This window comes from Phalacrocorax aristotelis, chromosome 1 (assembly GCF_949628215.1).
Source record: "Phalacrocorax aristotelis chromosome 1, bGulAri2.1, whole genome shotgun sequence".
NCBI lineage: Eukaryota > Metazoa > Chordata > Aves > Suliformes > Phalacrocoracidae > Phalacrocorax > Phalacrocorax aristotelis.
Window position 1 is genome coordinate 147,344,931 of NC_134276.1, and position 24,995 is coordinate 147,369,925.

The following is a 24,995-nucleotide window of genomic DNA, read 5'->3' on the forward strand; positions in this document are numbered from 1 at the left end:
TCATGAACAAATTTAGAAAACAAAAAGTAATTATAAGTTTTTACTTTCAAGTTTCAGAATTTTCCTCTGATGAGTACCCTACATAAAATTTTAAAAAGGCAAAAAGAAAAAAGTGAAATGTGAAATTCTCTAATTGCTATGTTCCTTCTCCACTTTTTTTCATAACTTTAGGAAAAAGATGGAACATGTGTAGTTACAATGTAGTCAAAGAATGAAGATACAACTTATTTTTCCCTGACTGTAGGCCAGCTTTTCTATTTGGGAAAGAAATACCTGAAAATAATGCTTTTTTTTTTCAAATAAACACTTCCAGAGGCACAGTAACACTCATTTTAGGTTATTAACACTAAATATGAAATGTGTTACTTTTAAAATAAAAGAGGCACTTCTACTTTTCTACATGCTCAAACTTTCTTAAGTGCTTTTCAGGCAGGAAAACACTGACATAGGAAGAAAGTGTGGGAAACAAAATTTTCTCATATTTGTGAAACTTCCTTCAAGAAACTGGAATTTCCCAATGGTATAGTTAGGCTGCCTCTATTAATTAACTTTGTAGAAGAAAACCAGCTTAGCAGATTTAACTTCTGGGAAAACCACGCCAAGATGCGGGATTAGTTTGGCAAAGAGACAAGAGGGTCTCTGTGATTCAGATCAGGGAAAAGAAAGACCAGTGAGTGTTGTAAATAATCAGGATGCCTGGGTATTTAAAACAAAGAATGGGCACCTAGGTTATCAAAAGGTGAATATGTAGGGTGCCTTGAGCTGGCCTACTCCATAACTTGCTATCAGGTTTCAGACTACACATCATTGACTGCAAAAATATAGATGACAGTGCTGGATGTGACTAGGGGTGGAGAGGATGAGACTGCTGAAGTTAGGATTTGTTCAGTTAGCACAGGATTTAAATAAACCTCCTCTTGCTTAATTCACCGAAGAAGAAGTGTTCAAAAGGAACTGGTCAGAACTGAAAAGAAGAAAACAAAAGCAGAGAAAGGATGACAGGTACAACCAGGAGTCCGTCACCTTCTTCTGTACCATTTGATGACTGACCTAGTCCCATATGATTACCTAGATAATATTACACCCATTTCAGTCAGAGTGGGTCTAAGGTGACTGTCACAGAATACACAGTAGATAAAAAATAGTATGGTTATATGAAATTAAATGAGAAACGTTTCTTCATACAGTTTGAAGTGTACCTGCAGAACTCACTGCGTTAGGGGAACACAGGGTCAAATGTGGTGGCTGGCACAGAATGAAAGAAGGAATATTTTATTGCCACTAATGAAATGTGTCATTCAGTATGATTAAAAAAAAAAAAAAAAGATAATGAAATCTCATGGTTCAGTAGGACAGTACCCTGTGGGACTTTGGGAATAATTCTTCTGCCAAGCTCTGTTATTATACTATTGGTTAGATACATCATATGTCTCTCTCCAACACTTCTGAAACATTAGTTCCTAGACCCAAGCAAAGACAGGTTATTGGTACTATTTAATATATTTGCTGCACTGTGAAGGTACATGGAACTGGAAAAGACAGAAAGTTCCTGATTCCTCTTCCCTCTGAAATCAATAAAAGCTGAGCTACTGATTTGTGCCTTGGACTCAAAACTGAGCAGATTTATTGGACATCATTTAAAGATGAATTAGGGATCAGAAAAGTTAACTAATCCCTTGTTGGGGTGTTATACAATCATGAATGCAAAAGTGAGCATGACTGCATGAATCATATCAGCTTCAAAGGGTTCTCTGAAGACTCATATTGGATTTGATAGAAAGAACTGCAGCCCATGCATGACAGTGTGCAAGTCTCAAAGCTGCCATGTATGCTTTTCACTTTATTTACATCAGAAGAAATGCTCCATATGCAGAATACCAGAGAGGACCTATCCTTATGAAGTGTTCTGAGGAATAGGAGTTTGTTAATGGCAAAAAGTACTCCCTGAGAACAGAAAATGGACAGCTGTGGCAAGCAAGTTATCTTCCTAAATTCTGAAAGGAATTACTCTTTTAAATAGTTTAGACAGAGACTCCTTTTCTATAGGCCTTCATACTTTTGCAGAGGTTCCATTTAAAAAAAAAAAAGTTTATTTCTGTGATGCGTGTAAAGACCAGTTGCAAGTATAGGGATTTGTAACAGACTGTTTTCATTCTTTAAAGCCACCTATAGGCCTTCACAAACGTTGAGTGCATCTACTGCACAAAACCCTAATGGTCAGCTCTAGTAATTCTAAAGATTTGAAAGGACTGTGCTGCTGTTTTATCAATATTATTTTAGGGGTATGATATTGTTGGGGGTGTAAATAACTCAAATAACAAATAAGAGCTCAAATAAAAATCTAATACAAAGAGCTGTTAAAGAAACCAGAGGCTAAACCTATTTCAGGACTTGATTTGTGGGAATAGGTATATACAAATGGCACTGAACCATTCAAATTTTGAGAGTGCCTGAAATTTATGGGATGTAGCAATGTGATATCCTTGTGTTCCTGTTATGTTAGATTTCATGAAGGTGCATACAGCTCTCGAGAACTATAGCCATTAGTATTGTATCTGCTTAACTGCATGTAGGTATGAGGAAGACAACCATTGTCCCATGATGTTCACAACCTACTGTTAAGTGTGAGTCCTAGTTTTACTAAAGAACCAAAAGGGTAGCCCAGGAATGGAGGTCCCAAAATGTGTTATTTTATTTTATAGTTTAAAAGCAATATACTGCATAGAGAAACAGGAAAAAATGGCTGCGGTTTATGGGAGTGGCTATATTTTAAGTCATCTTCTTAGACTTTGTAAGAAGGTGTAGTATGATTGAGTTGTAAACCAGTGAAATTAACATTTTTTTTATGATTGTTATTACATGATTTCTGTTTAAATTTGGTTGTTGTGTCCCCCCCATATTTGCTTCATCCTGTCAAACTAGATAATTCTTTGCTCATGTAAAATTACTGCTCTAGAAAATTCCTATTGGGCTCCAGAAGGAGGTTTGCTGGAGTGAGAACTTTACTTAGAGTGTGCATAAGTATATTTTTTAATTACTCCGATCTGCTTTATTGTTTCCACAACGAATAAATAGGATTAAGGGAGCATATCTTGAATGCCTGACAGTAATTCTGAACACTGCAACTAAATCTTTTGACTGCCTGGCTTAGAAGTACTTATTAGCCCCATCAGTTTTCCTCATATCAATACTCCCACGCTGGTTTCTTCTGTCTAATGCACTAAGATAGTCTAGAATAGTCAAAAGCTACCTGCTTTAAAAAAAAAAAAAAGAAAAAGAAAAAGAAAAGAGCAATTAGTTCAAAATTCATTCTGGAACCACTACTGGAAATTATTAGGAAACATGGAGGAAAGACATTCCCCACACCCCCCGACTTTAATCTCTTTGTCAGTATTAGGGATCATTTATCCATCCTCTACTCTGCTATAACACCTTCTTTGTGTTTTGCACATACTGGCATTATCCTATCTATTCTTATTAGATCCCAATTCATTCCTCCATAGTATGTTCACATTAGGAACTAGAATACATGATCACACGATTTCATTTATCTTTGTCATGGGATACTTACACCAGAGACAGATACAAACACAGAAAAACCACAGTCTTATTTAGGTAAAATCAGACATTCGCAAAACTGCCCCTGATCTAAATGTGGTTAGACATAAAACTTCAAAAGATAATGAAAAAGTTTGCAGTTTTACCCACAGAGACATAATGTAATTATTCTCCATGCCTATTTGGAAAATTTGTTTCTTCTCTGAATATGGGAAGAAAATAGTCAATTAGATACATGTATGGTTTAGCATCTGTTATAGGAATGCTCCTCTGCTAGAAAAAGACAATGGACGTCAGAATTCTTTTGGCATAGGCCAGTCTACTTTTCTGGTCACTACTGAACTGCATCATTCAATCTCTGACCAAAGAATGCAGATTTTTTTTAGACCAAAAGGGGATCTCCAACTTCTCATTTTAATTCCTTTTCTGGACATTTCTATATTTTGTAGAGGCTTTGTGAACAATGAAAAGATGGTGTTTTGGAAAATTCAGAAAGGAAAAAAAACATGATCTCATTTCTATTTTTTCCATGGATGTTGATAAGACTGTGAAACTTCAGAACACTGCTTTAAAGTTTAATATGTGCGTTACTATAGATACTAACCTTCTTATGCTTCCAAATGTCTGTGCATGACCTAAAAATCTTCCAAAATCTATGTGGAACATATGTCCAGCCTTTGTCAGCATTATGTTGTCACTGTGTCGATCACAGACTCCCAGAATGAAGGTCACCACACACCAGCCAGCACAGGAATAAAAGAAATTCCGTATTGCCTAGTTAGTAAAACAAAAGCACTTACCAGAAATATAGAGATGTACCTGTGATGCTAACAAGAAAAGCAAAAATTATAGTTCTACAAACACTATGCATGTTGCTAAAATTTAACAGATGGGTGCTTGCAGGAATGGTACTCAAACAAATAATACACAAATTTCAAAGTTACAATGCAAGAACAATTTTATGCAAGGGGCTTTCATCTTGTGTTTTACAGATATTTGGAATTTTATGGAAAACTTCTAAGGTGAAACATACCCAAGAAAATCAAGATTCTTGGCAGAAAGCTGAATTTTCTGTTCAATAGCTTGCCTGCATATTGTAAAAACAATTGTTTGGAATTTAGCTGGAAATCCAGAAATTTAACCATTTACTTTGCAAAGACAGGTTATTCTACACCACTGTATTGTTCTGTACCTACATGGGTCTTTTTCCTCCAGAGCTCAATTGCCTTTCTCAAATCCTAATTAATCAAGTCTCACAATATTCCAGCCCAAAGAATTAAGCTCCATTTTACAGAAATTAACTGAAACAAAGAAAGGCTAGATCATTTTCTGCTCATAGCACCTGTGAATCTGAATAGACTATGGGATCAAACCTAGTGTCATGCAGAGAGACTCAAGAGAGTGATTAAACCAAAATCCAGTCTAGCAGTCGTGTTTAATATAACCTACTCCTCTGATGCTCTTCTACATGGTGGAGATATGCACTTTCACGGTCAGTCTGCTTCATGTAAGTAGGCTGGCTCATTCAGATCTATCTCGTGAATCTCCTTACAATATTATATTGTGGCATTGTTCTTTTCCAAAAATGTGCCCATGACAGATGTAGGAAAATATACAGGCTAATGACCCGCTCACCAGACACTCATAGGTGGATTCCAATTTTTCTGATAACTTCAGCATGAAGTATTTAAAAACTATGACTTCTCCTAGTAGAAGAATCTACCCAACCTCTTTCACAACACATAAATTCAGTGTCCTCTCTCAGGGGAGAGTTATTCCTGGTTCAAACGATGATCACTCTTCTACCCCAAAGCATAAGGAATAGCTTTTGTCTTCTTTTAGTCTTACCTACTACAGTTTAAGAACTGCAAATGCAGTTCTTATAAAGAAGTCTTGATCTCCCACGAATCTTAATCACGGAGTGATTCATTCATATAGAAACCTGAACAATCCTAACCTGTGATCTTTATGTTTTTGGACAAAATCTACATTAGCCAGGGTAAGTCATTATTAGGCATTGAGGATTTCCCTGTAGATGCAGGGTGCCACCTGCAATGGCTGATACAGATGACATCACTGTGGAAATCTTAGGCCACAGCACAAGAGTCTGGAGAATTTTATGTCTAACTGTACTACTTACTTACTTCGATGACCTTGGATAAAACACCTAAGCTGTCTGATTCTGTTCACCCAACTGTAAAATGAGGATATTAAAACCTATTCTGCATGAGTTTTTTGAGCACCTTAGAAACAGTATTGTATGAGTAAAAAAATTATTAAGGAGTGAAAGAGAAAGGTTCATTCACCAGTGAGTGCAAGGTGAATGTAGAGTAGCAATTTTATGCACGCTCTATGCAATCACACCTGATTGTATTTTACATGTTTAAAAAATTGAAAAAGAAAATGGGTAGAAATTGGTTTTAAAATATTCCACATTAATGGTACCTTTTACAAATAGCAGCAGCAGCAATAAGTCAGGTTTTTAATCAATAACTAATAGTACCTCACTTTTCAGTTGAAATGTTGGCTGCACTTCTATCACAGTACTGTAAACACACAAACCTGTAAAAAAAAAAATCTATACAGATTGTTCCTGTTTAATTGAATCAAGATGATACACCAGGAATTCAAATGCTCTTACTAAAAACATGGATTAACAAAACCTATGGAATAATTACAAAATTACTAAAGCTTATAAAACATATCTACTAATAAACTGTTATAAAAGCACTTCTTGTTCAGAGTGGTAAACACTCAAAGCTCCCCTTTAAACTTAGAATTATGGCTACTAATCTACTGTGGGCATGGAGTAGGGTTCTAAAAATTGTCCTAGCAACACAAATAGTAAAACGTTTATTTATGGGCTTCAGAACATGCTCAGACAACAAAGAATAAACAGAAAGATTTCCTTGGGAAATCTCTGTTTCTATATAAAAAATTTCCTATTTGTTGGCTCATGCAGAGCGTCTAATTTCAAAAAATCAGATGTCTTACATAGGATCATAAAATGTGATATGAAAAGCATGATATTATGTATCATATGACTAGATAGCTTTGATAAAACAGCTTTCTAAAACTGTGGGTATTGACACGGTCATTTCAAAATACAGAGAAAACACCAAGACTTTGCATGGTTTATATAAAGTATTTAGACAGCTGAACTGAAAAATAAGTGGGTTTGAGTTCAATACTTAATTTCTACTTCCGCTTCTCTTCACTTTACTACTAACCTTCAAAATATCTCTATGACACATTTTTATAGAAAATGTCTTACAATGCACCTGATCCAGAACAATATCTCCTTAGAAAGAGAGTGGCATTTGAATCAATTCCCTGGCTTCCATGCATGTGACTTAATTGTCTTGTGTCCGAGTCATTTGTTTTTGCTGCATGCTGCCATTTGGTTTCTTTTTTCCCATGGTAAAACATGAAATGTATAAGCTTCATTACGATGTTACCTCTTGGTAACTTGATTCCAGAGGATGGTGATGACGGAACCATTTTTTAATTGTGTTTTCCTTCAATGGTCCTATCAGACCAGACTCCCTGTGGATCTTCGCTAGTGTGGTAGCATCTGGCACCATCTGTACCAATCCTAATCAGATAGAAAAGAGTTCATGTGAAAAACCTTCAACTTTAAAAAGATATGAAGACCATCAACACATATTGCCTATTTTTGGATCATTCCATGCAGAAAAAATACACGCTTAAAAGCTTGTAAAATAATGAATGCAATAGAAAATATAGATCAGGATTGTTTTTCTCTTCGGACACAAAAAACAAAGGACACTTAGTAAAAAGTGGCAGTTCTTCAAATGAGAAATAAAAACACCAATAACAATATTGTGGAAATAACTGCCTCAAGGTACCAACAAGGCCAACAATTTAACAAGATTCAAAGTAGGTAAAATGTGTACAAAACCAACAAAAATCTATAAAAAATAGGATCAGATATTTACTATGAAACATAAAGTTATATAAAGACAAGAATGTTACACAAATTTTTCTGCAGTGTGTGGTGCTGACCACATTTTGGAGGAAGAATGCTAGATAGTATAGAAATTAGTTTGATCCAAGATGACATAAACTGGGACTTTGAAACACAGAGAGAAGCCAAGCATTTCGCAATGCTTCACTTGAATCCTCTGCCTCTACTGCATGCACTTAATTCCTTTTTTGGAGCTGAGACCTGGCTTGCCAGCCTTCTGTCCCTGTGCCTGTGTGTGGTCCCCTGGCACGTCATCCAACAACTCTGCATTACAGGAAGAGCTTCCTCTAAGTTTCAGCTAGTGATAGGCTCCTCTACTATACCGTGCTTGGAAAGTGGGATCCTACCAGTGCTTTATCTGCTTTTCACTTTTCTATCAAAAATGATTTTTGTGTTCCCATGACTATGAAATTATCATCTCCTATCTCCCTTGTGTAGGAAAGGTGACCCATGGAGCAAGTTGCTAGCCTTAGACTTGCAAAACATGGGTGCACAAAGCTACTTTAGGACATGCCCTGTATGGGCCACTGGCATGTCCCTTAGTCCTTTTATCCTTGGTCATTAACTGTAAATCAATTATCGTAACACTTCTGTAGCTCATAAGGAAAGACATTGTGAAGAAAATCTGTCAGACACTAAAAGATTTTCTGCTGCTACGGTGCTGAGAGAAAGGGACCGTCAGGCAGATAATATTATTTATAGATGATCCCTGTATCTTTCTTGTCAAAAATCAAATTAAGTGTTAGTATATGAGAGAGACTATAATATTATGTTAATAAATGGTATTCTCGTATTATCTGCCTTTGAAGCAGAAGCCTTCAAGTTTTGACTACCACACCTACAAAAAAGGGAGGAATCTTTTGCAGGTCGCCTGGACCACCAGCCATGTCTGTCTCCTAGCTCCTTCAGATCACTTCTCAGATTCACTTCAGATCACTCCTTCAGATTCACTGCTCAGAAAACAGTGAATTCTTTTTTTTTTTTTTTTTGGTAGTTTCTGTACAGCAGGTAATCTGGATACATCAGTCTTCTATTTGTGCAAGGATTATTTTCAGTAAAAGATTTGGAGAGTCAGTAAAAAATAGTAAGCTTATTGCTATCAGTAAATTTCTTTAGCAAGCAAATGGTATCCCCGCTACAGCTCTGCTATAACAACTGTAAAACAGAAACAAAGCTTTCAGATGAGTCAGGCCTGCCCTAAGCAGGACAAATCGCAAGAGTAATATTTCGAAATCAACACTGTGAAGCTGTAACGACTACAGGTACTTTCCATAGCCACATGCATCTAGTATCACACTGGATTTAAACTTCAGTAGCTATGGCCAGCTTTGTCCAAAGCTCTCTTTTTGATGTGTGAAGATACTTTAAAAAATCTGGTGCAAGCTGATGGTGTTGAGGCTTTTGGAAAATTCTAGCCTAAGTAGCTACAAAATTCAATGAGTTTGGTTGTACTTCTTCTGGAGAGACAGAATTAATAAATAAAATGAACATTCAGGAGCAGGCAAGAACACAATTTAGGGCCTGAGTAACAGAAATTCTAAACAATTTTTTTTCTTTAAGGGGGAAGGTAAATACGACACCCATGAAAATAACAGTTAAAGGGAAGATTTTTTTATGCTACTGTTTACATGAAATATGAGTAATGTAATAGAGGTAACATTCAAAATGTAAAACTGACCGTGGCCTTTTCCTGTAGATAAACACCTATAAATGATCATTTGCATATCCAGTCCCTCTTGGAGCCAAATGCTGTCCATCACTCGAATAATTTGCAGAACCAGCATATCTTGACGTAGATCATCGCCTACCTGTGAAAATTGCACAAGAAATCCAGGTTTCTCCTTCAATACTAGAGAGAAATAACTTCCTATTTCATTTGGATTTTTTCCCTCACCAAAATAGCTATGTTCATTTTAGAGTAAATCTCTCTTGTTCTTCTTCAAAGTTGCTACTTATCTTTCTGTGTCAGAACAGGACAGAGTAAATGGCACACATAGGCAGAAACAGTTTTGGCAGCCACTGAGATGGTAACAAATGCTCCCTGATTAGCTGCAGTCTTTCTGCTTATTATTCCTATGTAATTATTAGAGTTTGAAAATTTAATCCGGAGGTAGGATCCTAATTTAGTGACATTTTAACGTCTACCTAATGCTAGATCCCTTTTCACAAATGACAGCATTTGTCTAATGTTAAGCTTCACAACTTGGTATTTGCAGCAGGCTGAAGGGGACTTTTATGATGAATTTATACTTTATCCATGACATGATTCAAATTCAATTTCAAATAGTGATGCAGTGTTGACTGCTCTCCCCGTGGAGATGGTCAAACAACAATTGTAGTGAAATGGGTCTTTAATTGTAGCCAGGAGAAGTAATGAAGAGATTATCTTCAACCATGGCTGAGTAAATGGCCTGTGAAAACAAAAGCCTCACTTTTTCCTCCTCCCCACCTCATCTAAAATACATGTGACTTTTAATGGTATTTTTAAGTGCTTTATTCTTTTATTACATACTTTTTATATAAGCATTCCAATTTACAGACATTTAATGCTATGAAATATGTACTTGAGGAAACAAACTATTCTTAAAAAAGTCCAATTATATTTTTCTTTCATTTAGAGACAATCTTAACTCCAATTAATTATTCTTAATACCTAAACCTGAGAAAAATCTTATTCTCTTTACTTATGTTCCCTCCTTCCCTCACGTATAGAGTCAGTAGACAATTTAGTATGATATCAGTGCTTATCATTTTATGTATGCATTATCCATCATGAACGTTTGCTGAAGTTGCTCAAGTAAGTAGGAGCCTGTCTATTTAACATTGATTCTCAGATGAAATAGCATAAGAACCAGCTTTCTAAATGTTCAGAAAAGCTTAACATTGCTAACCTCACCCTAAAATACCTGGAAAGCATACTTCTATTCCTGAGAATCACAGCTGCTCTAAAGGTCAATGTAATTCAAGATGGGTTAGAAATATTTTTTTCTTTTTTTTTAATTTACTTTTTTCAATTTTTAGGCTTCTGGTTTGGAACATGATACTGCAAAAGATTATGTTTTTGGCAACACTAGCCATTTTGTATCCATCAGCTATTTTATGAACTTCTCTGAAAACAGCATCCACTGTTATGGAAGACTTCTGCTCCTTTGAAAGTAACTTTAGATGGCATGTACTGTCTTTTGTGGATGGACACAGCATTATGCTGAACTTTGAAGTTTTGAAGGTGACAACCGGCAAATACACTGGAGTTTAATTTCAGAGTCAGTTCCTCCACACAACTCCAATGAGACACAGCTCCTCTGCTGTTCCCTCTGCCTCTCTCTTCCTCAGCCATTCCGCCATGCTGGCTGATAGGGGCAGAATTAGTTCTGTGTAGCAAACACAGTCTCTAACCCTCCTGTATTTTGATTTGTTAGAGGCATATAGAAAAGGCTACTGGATTCAGTCATTCTGAACTATCACTTCTCTAAGACTTGCCCTCTGATTCCAGCGTGGTAAATAAACTAGTTTCAAAATATAAACTTCATGTTTTAGCCTGGTTATCTCCACTAGAAAAAAAATTGCAAGAAGTCATTTGATTCTCTACCAATCAAAAAGCTGATACTTCGGTGCATTGCCTCAGCATATTCCATTAAAAGTGTTAGTGTCAAAAATAATTGGGAAAAGTGAACAGCAGAGTCAAATCACACATTCTCAGGCTCAAGGTTTAAAGCATAAATTAAGTGAATTTCAGATGAACATTTTCTATACAAAAAGAACTGAAGATTAGAGGAGGAACATACCTTAAAAATAACATTGATGTTTCCACTTGGAGCATTTGCATTGATGAAGGAGATTTTTAATGGAAAAGCATTGGATGTGAAATATGAACATGACTTCAGGGAAAAAAAGGTGAGAGAGAAGAACAGTGTCACATACAGAAAACATCAGGCTAATGCAACACCTCAAAAAAAGGTACCATCTTTAAATATCGCTCAGCATCATTGATAACAAAACCAAATAATTCTTTATATTATTGACTGTTTAATTGGGTCAGGAAAATGAGAAATTCTATTTTCCAGACAATTAGTTTCACTCAATAATCAGATTATATGAATGGATAATTTTTTCCATACTAACTGTTTTTCATTTTCACCCAGGTCTATTAACGATAAACTTTGGATGGGACTGAGTGGATGAAGTAATGATCTAATGAGAATCTGTAAAGCATTGAAAAGCTTTCAATCCTATTATTTTCTGAAAAAAACCCTACCGAATTACACAATCTTTATGGAAACAAAGAACCTGCTAATTTCTTTGGTGACCTCACTCTGGCTGAGAGTACAGGATATTCTGAAAATCACTATCTATTTCATGTGGAATTTATCTTATTTAAACATAAACTCTGACTTCTCATGCCCTACAGCTGCTTCCACCTGAAGACCTCAAAGGGCTTCAAAAAGCATTAATGAGCCAAGTACTGCAAATCCTGTGTGAGTTAGGGTGGTATTATTATCATCATTAAAAAAAAAAAGGGGGCAGGGGGGATGGGACACCCACTGAAAAAACAACCAAAGCAGTAAATTAATTGCCTGGTTTCTAGAAATAATGAGCACCCCACAGGATCTACTGCTGTCCTTATCCACTCCACCCAGTGGTGGAGTGCAATGAAGGCTAATTTGAACAAAATTGGTTCTAGACACAGCTGTGTCTTGCTTTTCATCCAAACATCTCAAAGCATGGTGCAAGCATTCAAATATTGTCTTAGCCACATTACACTTCTGCAATGTGCAATAGCTATTTTTGATGATGAAATCCTGACCCCATATGGAATTTTGCCAATTGAAATGTCTCAGTAAGTGCTTGAAAGGTTACTGTGAGATAATGCATTACTGATAGAGCTGAGAGCAGTGCTTGCTACTAGTAAAATCAATAGATGATACTAAAATGAATTAAATTTAGGTAATTATAAGCACTTAAAAAATCTAATTTGCATGATTATACTGATATAGATTTCAATCAAGAAGCTGCGTATATTTATAGCAAGATAATGGCCTATAATGATATAAGAAAAATGAAAAAAACCCACCCCTCTCTTCAGATACTTATATTTAAACATTTTGTATCTGTCCAGCCAAGCTGATGCAGTATAAATAGCATGACTGTACGGTGAGATACCTTCCCATTAGTCATTATTTCCAAAAGCCTGAAAGCAGTGAGAAGCAGCAGGCTTCAAATTCTTCTGACTTATATCCTACACAATTGGCCCAAGCCTGTGGGGTGCTGGAAGACCTCTGTTCTCAGTGAGATCAAGGCTGGATAGCAATTACTTGGAGAATCACAGGTCAAAGGCAATTGAAGGGTTCAGCACACCTCTTAGAATCAGGTCCACTGTGGATAATGAGCCAGAGAACAGAAATAGATCACAAATTGCTGTAATTAGACACATATAACTGGTAATATATATGGCTGTTCAGGTTTGTTTTTTTCTTGCGGCTGGATACTTTTTCCTTCTCCAGAGATGGAACAGCTTATTCCTGGCATCATATTACTTATGAAAACATTTCTAAACAATTAATAACTGAGCCTTATTACTGTAGTCAAAGTACAGTCAAGTAACACTAGAGAGCATCTTTGTTTCCTTTATTCTTACGTCATTTTTAATAAGGCTTATGGACACAGGTAAGTTACTGTGAATGTTTAATATTTTACGAGTTCTCAGTCATGTGCCTAGTCTCACCTCAGCAAAAAGACAGCTGGCTCTAGACCTTCAGCTGCTCCTGTATGTGACAGGGGAGTCTTAACATGAGAAAAAAAACTGCTACCAAGAGCTACCTGAGCAGGATGGTAACCAGGTCTCAGCCTCAGTGAAGTCGGGTGCCTTTACCAATCCCAACACCACAGCAGGGCAGCTGACCTGGGAGCAGGCTGCTGAGAGTTTGAAAGCTCTGCTGCTGCCGCTGTGCAAAGTGAGACGTGTGAAACACCCACCCCACTAGACCTCTTCACCTCTGCCTCCAACAAAGGCCGGCTTGTTCAAAGGGGATTAGGCTAGATGTCAGTTTACCAGATGACTCATGCTTAATACAAGTAAGATTATTTCCCACTCAGTGCATCCACTCACTCCCTCTCCCCCTTTATACTGAAAAAAAAAAGCCCAATAAAAATCCAAACCAAAATCCATCGCATGAGCTAGACTTACGTCTGCCTCTATGCCTTGGACAACAAGCGCGGGATTCAGGGGAAGCCGACAAACCTTTACCTCCTGGAAGAACTGCTGAAGTCTGTTGAGTTCCACCTTTAACACATCCTGCAACATGTGAATCATTATGGCAACAAGAAAAACATAACAGCAGCTTTTCAGCTGTTGCCTGTCTTTCTATATTTTAAACAAGCAGTACAGTTTCTGGAGCTAGTGGCATCCATGTAACCTTATAACAGCTAATGAGGTCACACTGAGGTGTAGTTATTAAAAATAAGAACTGTGATTTTACTCCACATTCATGCTTTTTCTGCACTACCAGTCCATGCTGTCATATAGGTTCAGATTTAATACCCTTCATTAGGGGTTGATTAGCCTTGCGTCTGCTCTGCTGCATCTCAAGTCTTTTTTGCCATGCTGGACAACTTCACGATTTGTTGCTTGCTGTCTCAACATTGCGATCTCTCTCGCCTGAGTGTAGGTGTCTTAACTGCAAGGTTTGGGAGTTTCTCAGTATCACAGTAACTGCAGCCTTGAGATTAATCTCTAAAATCTGAATTATGCATCAGCAATGTGTACCACTACTATTTCTGTTTCTTTACATGGATTTTTCTCTTTGCAAATATTTTTGTCTTTTGACTTCCATGTTTACTTTGCTTCTCTCAGTAGCAACACTGAGAGTTTGCTGGAAAATCCTTTGAAAAACTTTGAATCCTTAACAAGGGAAAAAGAATCATGATAACTTTCATGATAACCAGCAGTGGCTGGTATATTTTTATTTGTCATTCTGGTCTGTCTTGCTGAGATCTCAGCAAGTAGTTTCACACATTAGGTAAGTAACAACAACACTCTTGGAAAATTAACAGCTTTGAATTGGAAATATACCTGTATGACATAAAAGCTGCCCCTGCTGGGGAAGACTGCAAGCCTTCTACTGCGAGGAAAGCACTTCTGTTTATATGCATACAGTATTAATTGTTGAATGCTATATTTGAGATATTAAGTACAGTCCATTCTGGTTGGCTTTGCTAAGAAATGAGGCTGTTCAGCCTGTCAAGAACAACTCAGCAAAGTTTTCAAGAAACACTGCAGCTTTACAGGAGACAAATATTTTGGGATGAGGTGCTGAATGTGAGCATTCTTTTCAGTAAAATGTTAATCAGCTTTTCTGCCATTATTTCTGACCACCTTCAAGTCTGGTTGAGAAACCATTGATGAAGGAATTTAGATGGCTTAAAATATCTGCTGACCTCAGGAGTAGTGGTGATGAGAGTTGCCCCATTAAATACATGTGTTTGACTTCTTTACAGAGCAGCACAAGATTCTGCAAACTTTAGTCAAACAAACAAACAAAGGTTTGTGTATGTTTATGTTTATGTGAAGGGCATTAGAAGAAAGAGATGCCACTTTAGAAAAAATAAAATTGCCTGAAGAAACTTAAATGGAAGGGGGGGTATTTTTTAACAAACCTTTCTTTTTGGATCACTGGCAGCTTTTACTTTTTTGGCAACATCTTCCAGAATTCTGATAAGTTTCTCCTCCTTAGAAAACTCATTGTTCAGGGTTTTTCCAGCACAGAACTGGAGAGCAGCCAGTAATTTCTGATACCAGATTTTGAAATGAACTTCATTCTGTGAATTCTTCAACAGCCTGAAGAAAGGAAGGAAAAAAAAAATCTGTGTATCTAAAACTGACTTTTATTTTGTATCATTTCTACAGGGAAAAATAAATGCAGTCCAGGCTAATCTGTATTTGGTGACTTTGGGCAGCAGAGAATGGAAAAAACGTTGTTTATTTCTTGGCAGTATTCAAGTCCCATTTGATAACTAATGTGATTCTGAGTGTGCTGAATCAATAGGAACCTGCCATTTCTTATTGTCATACATAGTGCAGTGCCTGTATTGCTTCTTATTTCTGCAAGAAAAGAATACAAACAGAAAATAAGTTGGATGTTTTGAAGTCCAGTCTGAAATACATATGCCTAAATCTATTCTTTTATTTTTTTCTCCTGCTAGTACACTTACACAATCAAGCACACCTTTCAGTGAGGTGCATTTAAAGACCAGTTTAGTCTCAGACGTATCATCAGTTCTAGAAACTGTCACTCTTTTAAGTTGAGAAGACATTTCTGAAATTGGCTATATTGCTAAAAAGAGTGAAATGAACCCACTTTACTCCTTTTTTTACTGGTAAGCGTTGGTCTAGAGCAAAACCTCAGCTCTTAGTTCTACTAATGTTTGTAAAAGCTTTGGAACTGGAGCTATTACCAACATAAAAGTCAGAAAAGTCAGAAATAAAATGAAAAACATACACTTTTTTCCCCATGTTTACCATGCAGTCTTCTCTAATTGCACATTCATTTGGGCCAGGAAAGCTATGGAGTTTAGGGGTTTTTTTAGTCAATTGAAATAATCACTGGGAATTTTTTTTCTTATGTTGGCCAGCGGTTTTGTACACATTTGATTTATTTTTACAAGTGTAGATGGAATCACCAGGTCTATATTGCTACTATCGTCCTGCTCATTGCCTGGAATTTCACTTTGCCTGAAGGACTGATGAACGACTCTTTCCTTTTGTCTGAACTTCCCTCCTCACAACTTCATCCTTAGGAACATCTCACACCTTAAATTCCTTATAAATGTCTGAATCTTAATGCAGTTTCCCTTGCCTGATGAGGTTACTCACACCTAACAAATTATGCTAGTTTTCACAGGACAGAAATCAGAGAAGCTGTTGACTTTCAAGGTACATCACATATATGTCACATAACAAAAAGCAAGAACAAGATATATATCAAGGACTGATATTTAAAGGTAAAAAAACATAACTCCTATAGGCACTTCAACTCCTTCAAATCAACTCATTCAAATCATTACAATATTGCTACCACAGCCCATGCGTCTTTTGGTGATGAGGGATTCTTGTCATCTTTCATAAGGCAATGATCCTTCTAGGTCCTCTTTTCCTATATAATTCAATGCAGAATATTATCACCTACTGTTTTCTGAAAAGCTTTTCCAGTTGCACAAAATCTCTGAACATCTAAGGGTTTATAAGTACTGAAAATCTTAAAAGAACATGTGGTGTTTCTATCAGAAATGCCTAGACATGAAAGGGAAGAGATATGAGAAGTTTATAATCAGCACTCTCTGGAGGAGATTGAAATGACATTTCTTTCTGCAGACTAGTAAAAACAAATAATTACTGTCTGGATCAGAAAGAAGTACAAATTGTCATTGCAGTGCCTGGTGGAATGCAAACCCCAGCACCCAGAGACTTCTGTGTTCTTATCCTGAACCCTCTACAAACTGAAGAAGGCTGAGAGCACATGCACGTATGGTGATGGATAAAGTAATTCTTCCAGATTTCAAGCAGAGTAAGTCCAAGATTCCACAGGATGGGATTCATTTGCTTAAATGTAGATACCTCGTGCCATTTCAGATATCCTAGGAAATGCTGTTTGGCCTTGGAAGGGCATGGGTCCATTACACACAATGTCTCATGTATGCCACTCCGATGGAGATGTCTCAGATGCCCCATGCTCTGTAAAATATCCTATGTTTAGGGTACTGAACCACACTGTGCAGTGGCCTTTTAGCTCAGTTGTAGGTAAACGAGGTGATTTAAAATAAAAACATACTCTGTCCACTTTAATAGCAAGTCAGGAACAGGCTCGGTGATTATTTTTTAAACAAAAGCATTACTAGCACAGTCCAAACAGCCATATGTGGCAGAGCCCAGCTCAGTCACAATCCAGCTAAATAGCTTGCATTTCTCTTGGAGCACAGGCAGAATGAAATTGTTCACTTCTGCCCTGCAAAGACAAGTGCAAATGCACCTAAGAAAAGATGACATCACTGTGATGCCTATTTTGAACTGGCCAGGTTATGGTGGTGCAGAATCTTCCCTCCGCACTTAGCCTTGCATTGGAATCAACTCCTGAGCTTCTAAATCATTTTAATTCTCCTACTTCATTTTTAATGGCACATATTTAGGGAATCCAGAAAGGCTACCTGTTCATGTTTGAGAAGTCCCTTTAATCCTTTCAGATATACAGAACAACAAAACAACTTTTATTTCCTTGAAATGAAAGGCTTAGGATTCCACATACTGGAAGCAAAATAGCAAAACCAAAATGTTTTCCTATTTTAAAAACAGCTACTCCCTGCATAAGGCAGTTCAATTTAGAAGATGGATTTTTTTATTATTATGGCTGAGTGTTCACAGAAAATAAGCTTATATACACATATGATATAAAGATTTCTTTTTGATCTGAGAAAGGATTATGGGCCAGATTCAGACAGCTTATGCTATCTGGTGTGCATGAGGACAGAGGATGTATAGAGTCTGAATCCTCTCATGTGTGCTTCTTAATCCCAGTCCATGGGGAAAGTTGAGGCAATCATCATGATCTCACTGGTAAAATCCATTTCCATGCCAGCTGCAGCCCAGCACATACTCCACAGTCAGAACCCACATGGCATCTTTTGACAGTGCATGTGCTTCCTTAGCAACCCCATGAGGGAATCAGGGATGTGCACTCAAAATGTGTCTGGCGACCACAGTACAAGCAGCACAACTCCCTTCTGCCTGCCCACTGGGGTAGGTATGCTGTTAAAAGCCTGTAGACCTTAATTTGCGAAATGATTTAGAATAACTGGGTCTGACTTTTATATTCATTTTATAAAAGCAGTTCCAAGGAGGATACAAAGGACAGCTTTTAATGTGATGACTCATTGTAGGCTTTTCTGAAATGTTTATTCAACAACTGAACAAATATACAGTTGTAATTCTGTCTTCCCAGTTTCCTGGCCCACACATCTTCACCCTGCCGTTGCGAAAACTCAGCAGAGATAGGAAAGTCTGCAACTTCTGAGGTTGCAGGATGAAGAAATGCTCAAGACACTAATGAAATTTTCAAGTTAGGACAAGACGCCTAGCTGTGACAGAGGAAGACAAAATTGGAATGATTTAAAACTCAAGTCTGCCAGTAAGGAAATATGTGAAGGTTTTTTCTTTCTGACAATTTTCACAGGGTTCTGCAAGACAGAACTCAATATAGAAGCCTGGCTTTATGCCAGGCCTTTACAGAAGATCTTGCTCCTCACAACAGGGAGATTTCCTCACTCTTCAGGGTTCTCTGATTTGGGAGAAACTCCCTTGTTCTCAGCAAGGCCAGGGTAATTCAGATACACTGTCCCAAGGTCACTTTCTGGGAAACAGCACAACAGGGCTGGAAAAAGTAGGGTGCTGACCTGAAATTTAGTGAAGAAGCAAACTAGACTGTCCCTGGTTAGCAGCAGTCAGAGGGTCTAAGTCATTCTGGGACACCCTGAAAGACGCCCCAACTTCCATCTGCAAGCAGCTGCTTCTCTTCCTTTCTGCATGCACCCACTCCCTGCCAGCAAGGTGGCTGCCAACCCCATTTTCAGGCACTCACAGCTGCAGAAGCATGTGCATGTTTTTTCTGGGTACAGAAACACAAGTATGCCGGAGAGATTTTTGCCAAAGGGCAGAAGGGAAGGTGGGGTTATTATCAGGCTGAGTTGGCTGATGTGTCAGAGGAGAAACAGTGCTAAAACCAGCAGCCATGGAGAAAAGGGAAATTAAAAAAAAATAATAATAAAGGAGGAAAAAAATAAGGAAGGAAAGCAACGAGATTGGATGGATCTTGGTACCAAAACAGGTGAGATGGCCTCTTTCTCCTTCTGTGGTGTGGGGAAAGAGGGAAGCTGGTGCTCTATCAGCCTTGCAGCAGACAGTCTGCTGTCTGAGTTGGACTTGGCAGACAAGTGAAAGGGTGAGGCTTCTCAGACAACTCTGCTGCTTGAACATCTGTTCCTTCTCTCCTTCAGAAAAGGAAGCAGGGTAAACCAGAAGGTAATGCTTGACAGCACAAATTAGCTTGCAGGTAGTCTGTTAAACCACACTGTAGCAAAAGAAACCCGAGAAAGGGCCAGGATCTCCAGTATCTTATTGCAGGTTTCAGCCCCTACCTGCTATGAAGGAGCTAGCTACAGTTTGACTGGGTTATTTACATGTGGTGTCTAAGTCAGAGTAGTGACCCTAGTTAACTCATTTCCAAGTGATGTCTGGTATTTATTACACAAAAGCTGTGCCTACCAGCACACACACTGTGTACTCTTTGCTTGAGGTGGTTTGAATTCAGAGACCACCATGAAAATGAGGTGCCTTAGGGTTTTAAGGTGAGTGCTGAGGTACTTATTGTCATTGGTCAATCTTTGGTAAACTTGACCAAGAAAGTCAATATGCTTTGTTGTGAAGGTATATTTTATGCTTGTTTTCTGTTTCACTGAGGCAGGACAAGCCACAGAAAAGGAGGACATTAGTACAAGACTCCGGCTCATTATAGTAGTAATTGTTTTAAAATAATTCTCCACGGCCCTTTGTATCAAAGATTAGCGCAAACACTTCTCTACCACTGCACAGCTTCCATGTCTGAGGTTGCCATCCAATTTGATTTTGACATCCTGCAACACTCCTAAGCTGTTCTTTGTGCTCTATTGTGCCATGGAGCTATGGCACACACCCGAAGCATATAACAGATTTCATGTTTGACTCCTTGAAGAAAATGTTTTACTGTTTGCATTCTTAAACAGGAGAATAAGTAACAGGGGTGGTTTGCCAGTGGGCTTTCATTTGGGCTTTGCAGCTTCTTAAATCCCACTGGAAGTTACTCGCAGACACAAGGATGAGAGAGATGACAAAAATGTGCAGCTGAAGATTAACACCTCCATTGAGCCTGTGATGGGCCGTGAGGATGAGTGGGCAACTGTTGCTATTAATTACTCAGTTGCAGATAAAACCTTTTTTATTTTTTTTTAATTTTATCTCCCCAAGAGTACATTGGACAATGTTTTTACTTCCCTGCCAGCGATAATGGGAATAATTCCTTTGATAAAGCTATCAACACAGCAAGCACTGCACAAACACTTTGAACTCCAGCAAATTCCTAATTCTAACAAGTACCCATCATCCTCCATCCCCTATGCCTGTAACTCCCCATACTCCTCTGCAGAGTACAGCCAAGTCTGCAGAACTCATCTTTTTCACTTGATAGCTGTTCTGCTCAGGCATGACCTCTTTAGACACAGCCAAACTCTAGGGCAACAGAGTGCCAAGCTCGTAAATATGACTGTGCCTTTTCTGATCTCTTTGCCAGTGCCTAGAATGGATGACTGAACTTGCTGAAGCTCCCAGGAATGTTTCTATAGCACGGTAGCTATTGCTTCAGAGAACAGAATGGTACACTTGCACTTGTTGCAATGTAATCTCTGTTCCCAGCCTCCTTCACAGCCTTGGTGAGATAAGCCTTCACTGGACAGCAAAATTTAATTTCATTAACCTTGCTGGGAAGGCTTGAAGGGGTTTTGTTCTCATGGTCCTTTGTTATTCAAGAGAAACATAGAGGCTATCTCTGTCAACTACCTTTAAAAAGTAGATAAAGGATAATACCTCCTTTTTTGAACAAACCTCAAATTCTAGGAAGGTGTGACTTATGTATCACAATTCAGAAGGGAAAACATAGAAAACAACAACACTGTTCTGTGTAGAGGGTTGGGGCATGACAATCAACAAAGCAACAGACGTAAAAATGAACAACTGAGAAGTACAAAATGCCTAACATTAGGCAGAAGAGTTAATGTACAACAAAGACGGAAGGGACATAGCAGTTCTCCCAAATGACTGTAGTACTGGGCATTTTCCATAGCTTTACAGAAACACAGTGCAAGGTCATCCACTTGATTGGAAGGACCAAGACCAAACTCCCTTTCACTCTCCCTTCCTTTGACTGAGTACAAAGCCAGCAGAAAGGGAGAGGCACAAGAGGGCTGGCAGAACTCTGCTGATCTTCCTTCTATTCTTTCTTTCTATTCTAGAACGAGAAGAGAATGAAAGTTTACATTTCTTGAGTAGACTGAGTGAAGCATGGTACAATGTTTTCTCTGAGTCTTTCTAATCAAGCAAGACTCCAGCATGGAAGAGCAGCAGCTGTTCAGTAGCTTGCAGCACCTGTCCACTTTTGGCTCTTCACACCTCTCACATAAGAAACCTGCAGTCAGTTTCACCTGCTGCTTCTCATTTAACAGAGCTAGTTTTATAGACTCGTTTTTCAAAGCATTACCCTTGAACATAAAATACCTCTGCTTAAAGTTAAATTTTGTTTTAAAAGTCCATGTGATACATTTGCTTTTGTTTTCTGATTTTTTAAATAACATAACTTAGAACAGATGTCTAACATGTTGGTCTCCCTTAGACAACAAAAAACTGTTGCAGACCTATCATAAAGTACGCTGGTTAGGCTTGAAACACAACAGTTCTATGGGAGCCAAGAGACTAGTTGCCATTATTTGCTAACCTTCTCTCAAAGTTCTTTATGAGCAAGGCAAAACAACTTGCATCCAGACAAATCACTTGATCCAGAACATTCAATCAACCTGGTTCCTCCCGGTCCCACTGAATGCCCTAACCGTGGAATGCATATCCTGCTGACTCACAAAAATTAGCATATCTGTGAAAACAAAGGCTATGCTACGGTATGCAAGTAAGTTGCCAGACTCTGCTAAGTTTGCCTAACAGAACAATGCTTTATTTGATACATAATATAATTAGTTGCACACACTTCTGTATTAAGAAAATAAACCCCAGATAAAACTGGTTTTGTCTGGAGAAGAAAGAGCATGTACCTTGAAAATGGATTGTATCAAGAATTAATAGGACAGTATAATGGTGCACAGGTACCACTATCACCACCAGATACTAGATGCTACCTGGTCTAAGGTCTAAACAAGAAATGATCACCCTCAGAACATGTCTTCCCTAATTTGTTGAATGGACTTGTTAACATCAATGTAAGTGCTACAAGAATTGTCCAGTAAAAAGAAGTGCTAACAGTGTCTGTCTCTTTTTCTGCTCCAGTTTGTAAAAAAAAGAAAAAACAAAACAAATTAGTAGCAAAGTCGGTCTCTTTCTAGTCTGCTTCTTTTCATTGGGTGGGGTCTGCAAGCAGCAGAGGACCAAATTTATTAACACACTACAACAAAAAAAATAACTGCAGCAGAACACCAACATAACAGAACTAGTGGTTGTTTCCAACAACATCTGTATACAACGGTGCTGACCTTGGATAACTTCAGATACCATGAGTGAGGGTTCACAGTCCACCAAAGATCCCACCCTAATAAAGCATCCATCCAAAGCTAGAGAAATTAAATGCCTTCACCCTGAAGTGTCATTAAGTCCGAGAGCAACTTAAGCTCAGGCTTGCAACTGTAGGTCTAATTGGTCTCAACTGTTAATGGAAAAGGTACCACTGCCTCAGTAAAGAGAATCAAAGAGAATTATTAACTTTGCCCTCCAAAAACTGTATTCTGAATAAAAATAAAAAGCTGCTAAACAGATGTATTGCATTTAATATCTGCATGAAGATTACCAATGGGGCAGTATTATCTTGCATTTGGTAAGAAACATGGCATTCAAGTCTGGCATTAATTTTGAAAAGTCTGGTTCTTTCTCTACAAGTGCTTTCTTCATGTGACTAGGTATGTCCCCGTCTGCACTTGTTTCAAAATTGCAGATTTTCTCCTCAGAACAAACACCATATTGTTGTCAGAATTTCATGCATATTACTTAGCACCAGAATCAGCAAGCCTGAAAGCTACAAACTATCTATCTTTGTAATAGCTTAGAGTAAATCTGTGGCACAGGAACGGAAGTGCGCCATTCATTCCAGGCATAACAGAAATAGTTGTATTCTTCCCAGTGGGTAACTGCATTGGAAGCTTGCAATGAATGGGATTAGATGGGATAATCACCACTAAAATAAGCAGACCCAATGGCTCTAATGGGATGATGTCCAAATATGCCAGAAATTTATTAGATACAGAAGGTGACTAAGCTACTCTACATTCAAAATTAATCGAGATTCAAGCAGTCCACTAGAGCCAATGGAGTTGCTAAGCTTTATACTGTATCTGAATTTAGGCCACAGTTATCACAGCAATACACTAAGGAGAATCTGAAAATGTTTTTCTTCATCTGCTTATTGTTTGGGTAGTTCATATCTACCAAAATGGCTTTTGATAGCTTCCATAGCTTCCAATTAGGTTCACAGCTGGAACAAAAATAATCCCTCATGACAGAACAAAAAGTATGACACAGAACTAATTCTGTATTGTTCTGCACGCACTGGGCAATCCAGATTTACACAAAACTGAAGACTTAAACCTGAGTTACACTGCAGTGCTTTGGTTAACTTCACTTTAAAATGCTGTATGCATTTTTTTTGCTTTTGGGTATTTTTGTTGTTGTTGTTTTCCTTTTTTATTTTTTTTTACATACTAACAGAGAAGTAGCTTCAGGGAGAAAACTAAAATTGTCTTTTTAGAAGGTCATTATGCCCTTTGGCTGCTCATATTAAGAGCAGTTTCAGATTTTATTCATACATTCTGAGCCAGTCCTAGAGTTTTCAGACTACTATCCTTATGACTCACCCTGGGCATGGGGAGGGAGGAGTTTGGTTTTTGGGCCAGGAGGTGGGGGAATAGGGAGACAGAGTGACATTGTTTTGCAAATATTATGTCATTCAAAAGAATTTATTCTGCAGAGCACTAGATCTTGAGATGGGCTGTTAATTTTCCTGTTTGCTCCGCAGTCAGTTACAAGAATTTGCTTTGTTTAACAACGTCTACAGTCAAAGCTGTTATCTTTCAAGTAGAGTCTCAGATTTTTACAAACAAGGTGCTTAGATGCCAACAGCAGAGGAAGGATAAAATGCGATTTGATACATTCCAACTTTATGAAGAATTAACGTTTCTTTTAAGGCAGAATCACTTCTACCTCCCTGGAAGAACCTGTCTGCAGATCCATTGTGTTTTAAGCGCAGGTAATACAGGTGCAAGAAGAACTAGGATCTTGATCCCATATTACTTCCTGACAGACATGACAAGTCTGTTTCTCTGGATCTTTACTGCTTTTGCTAGTGGCCCTGCTTGTCTTCTTTTCCCAATATCTAAGAAAGGGAACTTTTTTCAGATCACTGCTTACACAGGAATAGGGAGGTATAATGAGCCTTCAGCAGGTACTGCTGTAGGTGTTTCAGCAATAATGGTACCTCAGTGTAATCACAAGGTTGCAAAACTTTCTGTTTTAAGTATTCCTCTCTATATCCATAGTATGCTTCCTGTAAGATATCAAGTCTTCTTTTTCTGGCAATTTGCCATGTGGCATCTCATTAGAGAAGCC

General features: G+C 38.0%; 1 protein-coding gene across 2 annotated transcripts in view; it reads right to left on the minus strand.

The window, feature by feature from the left end:
- Positions 1-24,995, minus strand: part of PIK3C2G (phosphatidylinositol-4-phosphate 3-kinase catalytic subunit type 2 gamma) — a 226,893-nt gene that overhangs the window by 67,334 nt on the left and 134,564 nt on the right. For both annotated transcript variants that reach the window (XM_075114763.1, XM_075114773.1), the window contains 6 exons: positions 15,200-15,380; positions 13,731-13,838; positions 11,332-11,424; positions 9,225-9,354; positions 7,017-7,153; positions 4,163-4,332 (listed from right to left, as the gene is read on the minus strand). In XM_075114763.1, coding sequence (XP_074970864.1) covers positions 4,163-4,332; positions 7,017-7,153; positions 9,225-9,354; positions 11,332-11,424; positions 13,731-13,838; positions 15,200-15,380 — 819 coding nt within the window. The remainder of the gene's footprint in view (positions 1-4,162; positions 4,333-7,016; positions 7,154-9,224; positions 9,355-11,331; positions 11,425-13,730; positions 13,839-15,199; positions 15,381-24,995) is intronic.